General features: G+C 35.3%; 1 protein-coding gene across 1 annotated transcript in view; it reads left to right on the top strand.

The window, feature by feature from the left end:
- The window catches only part of LOC147068374 (frizzled-10-B-like), a 32,877-nt gene extending 24,693 nt beyond the window's left edge, over positions 1–8,184 (top strand). Inside the window, exon 2 of the mRNA XM_085952261.1 lies at positions 6,145–8,184. Coding sequence (XP_085808387.1) covers positions 6,145–7,671 — 1,527 coding nt within the window. The 3' untranslated portion in view covers positions 7,672–8,184. The remainder of the gene's footprint in view (positions 1–6,144) is intronic.
- The last annotated feature ends 762 nt before the right edge of the window (positions 8,185–8,946 follow it).

Below are 8,946 nucleotides of genomic sequence, written 5' to 3' on the forward strand. Positions count from 1 at the left end.
TTTGGGGGCGTTCCTTATTTGAAACCGGAAGTTCGATTAGCTTTACTGGAGAGGATTGTGGTTCACAGTTTTGCCACGTAGCCAAGATGAAGTTGCCGGACAATAGGTACATCTCCTATAGTTGGTTTCTGAATAGTTTATAAACATTATCGATCTCGATTTTTTTCCAAAAAAATCTATCATTCTACTGCACAGTGGTATCTGATTTTAAATGTTTTATACTAAGTCAAATATTTGATTAGAATTTAAAAGCAACTTAAATCTATCGTTTCAATCTTTTTTGTTGTTTCTGTTATTGCGATTCATTTGACCTGATCGGTCCAATCGCCGCAAAGAACGAACCGAGCATACTCTATACGGGATATTATTATGTACCTAAGTAGGTTATTTGAAAAAGACTCGACTATCCGATTTGAAAATGTTAATTTGTACTCCCTAAATAATGCTAAAAATAAAGTATTCTTAAAATACTACCATACGTGTCAACATCTTTGTTACCTGTACGACACGTTTGTATAGTTTAGCTGAGCTTAGCACATAACCTACCAACTTCTTCCTTACATGCAAGAAGTCGATAATGTTTTCACATGAATAAATCATATAGTAAGACAATTATTAATAGTATTTGTAAATAAGTTCCTGTTACTAGTTACCATTCAATATTACGTACTAATTAGAGTTTTGTCTATTCTAGAGATAGCCATTCACAATACTTTCTTTTTAAAACGTGCCTGTGGCCTATGAAACCAGACACTATTATGGTTTACGTTTGTGTTTGTATTCGTTTGATATGTATAATAGCTTTAATAGTTTATTTATGAACTAGTATTCATGATATTGTTCTACTAGAAAGTTAGAAATTGTTGAGCTGTGATAACCTCCAATGTGACAAAATTGAAATTTTACAGGATATACAAAAAAATAAGTGGACTTTCAATTTTATTTGTACATCCCTTAATAACTCTATTTATATAAATAACCGGCTGTGGGGGGCTAGTCATCAACGAGAATTTTGTAATAAGTACCTACCTGAGATCTAATGACACTAAATGACTATGTACCTACATTTATTACGGTTTATGTCAGAGATGGCGAACCTATGGCACGCGAGATGATTTTGCATGGCACGCGAATGTTTAATTTTGAAGAGAGAAAAATTACTCTTTTATATTAAGTAGGACCTACTTACTTATATAATAAATATTTAAAAATAATGACGACATAGACATGTGTACTTTCTTCGGATTTTTATATTACGTTTACCAATCAATGCGCAAACAAAAACGACGAAATTCATGCTTGAATATGACAAATCGCATTGTATAAAAAATTGCATGCAAATCATTTTCAAGAATAATGATCACGTTTAATGTAATAATTATACAATTGCATAGGTCGATCCTTAGGATCGGGGAATTAAAAATAAAAATATTCAATCAACAAACCTTATGAAATTAATTATTGGCAGTCATTCAATAATATAATAACTGCTTGATATTTTGCCTAAAACATAATCTCTAAAAATGGAAAAGCGTTCAGTGATGGAGAATATGATATGAAAAAAGAGTGGTTTCACGATCTCTTTGACTAATTTGAAAACAAGGAAAAAATCAAAGAATAAAAGATATGGCTAGATAGGCTAGAAATGCGGTGAAAGATAGAACTTCAAGAACTCAATTGTAATTTTTAAACTTTTTCAATAGAATACTTACTAATATTATTTGGGAAATTTTGGCACGCGTACGTAAAAAGGTTCGCCAACCATGGTATATGTGTTATAATATGACAGTATGTTCCATCGAAAGTTTCTATAATTAAATAATCTCAGTTGTGGTGATTTACCTATGCTGTCTAATATAAACAAACATAATTTCACATATATACCTATATATAGAATATTACTTGTATAAAAAAAAAACATTTCGATATAATGTTTTCAGTAAAATATCACTTTGTTTCAAAAACATTCATGCATTTGAGAAAGTTTTGAAATCAATACATATCTTTATAATAACGGTTCGCTTGAAGATGTGAGTTTAATTAATTATCCACCGTTCTGAATTATTTATTGCTTTCTTAAATTACATTACCCACATGATTTGAAACATGTTCAAAACAAAATCTGCGTGCATGCTGCTTTATCTATACCGAAATTATTATATCATTAATTTTAACTCGTGTTCTGTAATAACGGCCGATTGAAAATTTTCATCTTATGGCAGCGATAACCTTCGGCAGTTTTCGCAGTCTCGTCTTCAAAAAAACAATGGTCCTATCGTCGTGCTGCAGCTGTTTTTTTGTCAGCGCGACAGCGACTCGGAGATTGGCTTTTGAAGAGTTTTCGAGACTCGTTTGGAGTGCAACTCTTTCAACAATTCGTTTGTCACAGAAGCCGACGCAGAAACCAAATTACCAAAACACAGGGGCGCATTGGTCCACAAATTAACTAATAGTTAGAGCGATGCCTACTTTATTAGTCTAATGGACATTAATATGGACGAATCATCTGGAAAAAAAAAATGACACTCACTTTATTCTCGGGTCTGCCGAATGGCATAATCTGTTCTAACGCCATTACAATAAAGGTGAAATTGCTATAAATTCCTGATGCTTTTTGTTGAGTCTGCCGAATGGTTCGGTTCGAACGCGTTCGCTCAAATGAACATTGACATTAGATACACTGCTCTAACGCCATTACAATAAAGGTCATATTGCTATAAATTCCCGATGCGTGATATCGCATAATGGAAATTGCGTGACGTCTACCTATACATGCGAATTTACTTGCTAGCTACTGTATTAAGTGCGTCGTCCATTAATAATGCCATTGGTCTAATGTAATTTCGTCAGGTCCTTACTTGATTCTAAATGTATCAAATTGGAATACATTTTGTATCAAGTAAGACCTGCATTGACGGATTGCCCTTTGCTTCGATTTTCAGCGCCATGCTTGACCCTAACCTGGGGTGGGTAATAGGTTTTTCAAATAACTCCTCCGCCTTCCTGATCCAATATGGCCACTTTGTAATTTGCATTTTTCGCTAGCTCCATCTTTAATACCAGCGATTGTTTGGCCTGTCTCTTCTGCAAGCTAGACATAATAATATTATACTCCCCCGGTTCCATGTCGTTCATACGGGACACATTAAGTATTCTCACTCAGATTTAAAATGCAGTAAAATCTCATTAAGGGGGGACATGCTCGTCGAAGGTCAAAATTGAGTTTTTATTGTATTTTCAAACCATGATCCTGGACACTCCTTAAACGTTGTAGATAATCTATTTATATAATTTTGAAGCCTTATTATCCTTTATAGTTATTTTAAACATTTGATGACTGCATGAAGTATTTTTGTTACATAAAATAGTATTCTTTTAAACCTCTCGCTCTAATGTTTTAGAATATGGTCATATTTCGGTACATAACTGTGCAGTGGTGTTAAGATTTTTTACATTTATTAATTTTTAAACGCATTTATAAAACCATTAGTATAATTTATTACGAGATAATTTTTGTAAAATATTCACGATAAAAAAATATTTTGATAATCTCTGATCCCAAATTTGACAAGAATTAGGCATTTTATTATTCAAAAAATCGGCAAGATTAACACATTTGAAGATAATTCTAAGGATACTTATTATAAGCTATGTTTTTGACCATTCAAGTGTGATAAAAATCTTATGAATAATGATTGCTTTATAATAATTATTAACCTAAGAATAAGGTAGTGTTTTTTTTAAATACGCCATTTCTTTTGTCATTCCCTAGTAGTTAAGCTACAACATACGGCCATAGCCATAAAATGACAAACTATAATTAAAGTAGGGAGTAAAATTATGTTAACGCGCGTGTTTGAACATGTACCTAACAGAATTTTTTTTTATTTTTTTTTAAACGGTACATGTTCAAACACGCGCGTCAATATCATTTTACTCCCTACTTCAATTATAGTTTGTCAATTTATGGCTACGGCCGTATGTTGTAGCTTAACTACTGGGGAATGACAAAAGAAATGGCGTATTTCAAAAAAACACTACCTTATTCTTAGGTCAATAATGATTATAAAGCAATCATTATTCATAAGATGTTTATCACACTTGAATGGTCAAAGACATAGCTTATAATAAATATCTTTAGAATCATCTTCAAATGTGTTAATCTTGCCGATTTTTTGAATAATAAAATGCCTAATTCTTGTCAAATTTGGGATCACAGAGATTATCAATATAATTTTTTATCGTGAATATTTTACAAAAATTATCTCGTAATAAATTATGCTAATGGTTTTATAAATGCGTTTAAAAATTAATAAATGTAAAAAATCTTAACATCACTGCACAGTTATGTAGCGAAATATGACTATATTCTAAAACATTAGAGCGAGAGGTTTAAAAGAATACTATTTTATGTAACAAAAATACTTCATGCAGTCATCAAATGTTTAAAATAACTATAAAGGATAATAAGGCTTCAAAATTATATAAATAGATTATCTACAACGTTTAAGGAGTGTCCAAGATCATGGTTTGAAAATACAATAAAAACTCAATTTTGACCTTCGACGAGCATGTCCCCCCTTAACCCTCATTTTATACCTAATACTTGATTGCTTGGTGCCGGATTAATGACGTGCACGGAAAAGTGGAAAAACATGAAAACTATAATTTTTACGTATGAATATTATTGTTTACCTTAATAATCTCTTATTGACGATTGTTTTCTTCGCAACATCAAATCTTCATAAATAGCGGATCTGTGAAGTGCTGGATTAACGAGGATTAATGATTGTGCTGCATTTATTTCGCTAATAAGTACATATTATTACACTATTATTTGTAATTAGACAAATTGATAACATATTTCCATTCCAACGCACATTAATACATGCGACAAAACGGCACGGTTATATTATCAGATACCTATTTATTGAATTACATTTATTTGATGCAGTCCAATAACATGGACTGCGTGACTTTCGGATGAATATTGTTAAAATATTCGTACGTCATTGGCTCTAATTATCAATTGAAACCGTCTTGCAACAAGGCCAAGGGTCTTGGTTAGCGAGTTTCCTTCTCGTTTGTCATATTCAATCACTCGGTTCCAGGGGCACCACAGGACGCTTCCTTCGCATTGATGCAATGATATGAAATTAAGATATTCCACGTTCGGAACAACTCTGTCGATCTCCTGGCTTATGTGTAGGCTCGCACATCAAAACTCGTCCGTCTGCAACGTGTCGAATGCGACTTTTTATTTTGAAAAAAAAATCTAACATGAGAAACGCATGCGTTTCGGGCTGCGAGTCGAAGACGCCAGAATGCATTCACACACCTACTAATTGGTCATTCCTATACCGGCTCGCCGGTCGCCGTATCCAAATGTATATACTTTCGAGAGGTTACGTGCGACTGTCGCTAGGTGTGCGCGGTCTTCATATGCAACACCGGAGCGACGTTCCACGAAGGTCTGATTTATGGCTGTGCGGCAGACTAGGCGAGTTTATGTGAGGGCCGGTTTACAGAAGTTTGTCAGTCATTGTGACCAGCCAATAGTTTTAAGATATTTGCCGGATATCATGAATATAAGAAATAGTCCACCCCTGACTTCGCCCGTTTTTATTATCAGAGGTAGGCACTGATGCTCCCGTATCACTCAACATAAATGTTTAAATTTTGTGGACCGGTTTTTGTTCCACCGACAGTTTGATGAAATAGATTCGTGAAATCGGTTATTTCTTCTTTCTCTTCGAGAATGATTTTATAAACCATCTCATTTAGAAATTTGCTTTTAGTCTTTTAGAAGTTTTTGGTCACGTTTCCAAAGTTTTTTTATTTAATCGTACGTAATTAATACGAACTTTATAAAATCAATGACATCATTCGACGGAAATCGATCAATAAACATTAGATTTGATATGGATGGATTACCTATTGATAACCTGTATCTTTAATTCGTTGTATTATAAAGAGGATTAGATTTATTGATAGATACCTATCTATTTACCTATAATAGCAAAAGTAAATGAATGATAGCGATAACGCCGATAACCCAACTGGCATTGAATAGTAATAAGATGTCAGTATTATTTTCAAAGAATACCATTTATTAATATGTATCTTTTGTTTCTTTTGTTACAGTTGCAAGTCTTCTTGGAATTGGTTCTCAAGCGGTGCTCACCACATATACGCTTCTTCCTGTGTTCTGTGTTTGCACCACTCTGCTCAGAGCATGTCACTGGAGGAATAGCCTGCTGCAGATCTCTTTGCGAAACGGTCCGTGATGACTGTTCACCCTTCATCGCCGATTTCGGCGAAGACTGGCCTCACTTGTTTAATTGCTCGCGGTTCCCGGATTCAAGCAAACAAGAACTATGCATGCAGATCCCCGTCGTCGGCAATGACACTGCGAAGCGGAAGCAAATAGACGACGAAGAAGAAAGTTGGACCGAGAGTAAAAAATGGCCCGATCGACCGCCCCAGTGGACTTTTCGTGGGCCCGAAGAAGTACCATCAACAGCACGTGATGTCCGTTGCCCGCCTAACTTTGCCAAAGCGAGAGATGCTCTCATTACAACGTGTGCTCCCAAATGCGGTAAAGACGCGTATTATAGAGCAGAAGACAAGCGTTTTGCAGAATCCTGGTTCACAGGGTGGGCTTGGCTTTGCTTTTTGTCTACGCTTTTCACTCTTCTGACATTTTGCGTAGATTCTTCTCGTTTTCGATATCCAGAGCGACCAGTGATCTTTTTGGCTCTCTGTAATAATTTTATGGCGATAGCTTATATCGTGAGAGGATCGTTCGGGGCGAAGCTATCGAGTTGCGCAGAACCGACTGACGGTGGAGAGAGTTATGTCGCTGTGGATGGATTGGAAAGCGCGCGATGCACATTTCTTTTTCTGACACTTTATTACTTCAGCATGGCGTCCAGTGTGTGGTTTGTAAATTTGGCTCTATCATGGTATCTAAGCGCTGCAAAAAAGTGGTCAACGGAAGCGTTAGAAAACATTTCCTCACATTTTCACGTTGCTGCGTGGGCCTTACCGGCAGTCTTATCGGTGGCCGCTGTAGTTCTTCGCAAAGTTTCCGCGGATGAGCTTACTGGACTGTGTCAGATTATTGACGAAGCTGCAGTTCCATTTCTGGTCGTTCCTCACACGAGCTTTTTGTTTGTGGGTTGTCTGCTCGCCTGCTTCGGAGGGGCTTCATTAATTAAAGTAAGAAAAGCTGTCAAAATGGTTGGAAGATCGACGTCAAAATTGGAACGTTTGATGTCGCGTTTAGTAGTATTTGGTCTGCTATTTATCATACCAGCTCTTGGCAGTTTAATTTGTGTATTATACGAATCTTTGAATAAACCCCAATGGCATGCGTTATCGTTGCTAGCATCTCTCGAGTGCCAGTTTCAATCGGGCTGCTCGCAGCTACCGTCCAAAGGTGCCGGTGTCGAGGTGACCCTTTTAAGACTTTTCCTTTCATTAGCGGGAGGAGTGACCACTGGTATGTGGGTTTGGTCGGGAAAGACCTGTCGGGTGTGGGGTTCCTTGTTTACAAAGGCTCCCAAAAAACCGACAGCCTGTTATAGAAGTGGTCTAGTGCCTGTCATTATGACTATGCCGAAAAGGACTTACAATTGTGACAGACCTATGCATGTGTCACGCGTATGACATATAAAATTATATGTAGCTATTTATAAGACTTGAAATGTGATAAAGTAAATTACTTGTACATATTATTTTGCATAGAAAGTAGGTATTAAGAGACCATCCATGGTGTGCCATACTAAACTTATGATTTTTGTTGATGAAAATATATTTTCACTAAATTTGTAAGTGTGGGTATATGGTATAAACGGATACGAACAGATGCTTAGTATAAATAAATACTTCGTAAAAATATATTTCCGTAAACAGAAAAGATAAGCTTAGTATGGCACACGGTTCAAAACCGCATACGGTTTCAGTCCATGGGTGGCCTATTAATTAGTCTTGTGTACATAATATTAATTATTTATTGTCAATGTAGGTAATTTAAGAAATATGATCAATTTAGTGCCTTAAGTTTGTGCTATGAATACTCCACAGTCTACAATAGCTGTAGATTAATGCATTATATTTTGTCTTCAGTGAAGATATTCTTTATTTATCAATGAAGTAACTCAATAAAGTTATTTTTGTATGAACATTGTATTTTGTCATTACCTTATTACATTGTACCTAATTCATCCTACCTATAAAAGTTTATTCATATTATTGTGGTGGTTCGCTGACGTTTGAAGCACGCTCAGTGCTCATTTTATCAATGCATATAATATCCACGTGAATTCTGCCCGTTGGACTAACTGGATTGGAAAATATCCGAGAACGGTTCATGCATGGGAGGCTTGAACCGCTTTCAGATCACTCTAAATGTGGCCAGCCAGCAATTACAAAAAATATTTTCCTTCGTATCGCCTTACTGATGATTTTAAAATATTTCATTATGTATAATAATATCTAGCGTAGGTACTATAGATACATCTAGACGCCACCCGTTGCATTGCTAAATGAAGCCGCGTGCCGTGCGTTTGGTTTGTGGGCGAGCAAATGCATTCGTATACAAATGTTCGAGACCATTCGCTAGTGCTCGCACTAGACGCTCAGAATTAAAATATAATTTTCTATTTTTTTTACGTTATATAGTATTTTTAAGAGGTCAAAATGCAACCATAAGGTAAAGATATCCATAATATAAGTTATTTTAAAGAAACACTAGGTCACTGATATTAAAATATATAATAATATACAAATAAATTATCACGAACATGTATCAACTTACCTATGAAACGTAATACCATCTTCTTGCTTATCAGTACGGCTACCATATTTTAATACAATACACAGAACCATCTTTTCTACTTAATTAACTAAAAATATTTACCAATGACTTTGTGTTTAACACAA

This window comes from Rhyacophila brunnea, unplaced genomic scaffold, assembly GCF_057557595.1.
Source record: "Rhyacophila brunnea isolate RB1 unplaced genomic scaffold, BYU_Rbru_1.0 scaffold_3, whole genome shotgun sequence".
NCBI classification, from domain to species: domain Eukaryota; kingdom Metazoa; phylum Arthropoda; class Insecta; order Trichoptera; family Rhyacophilidae; genus Rhyacophila; species Rhyacophila brunnea.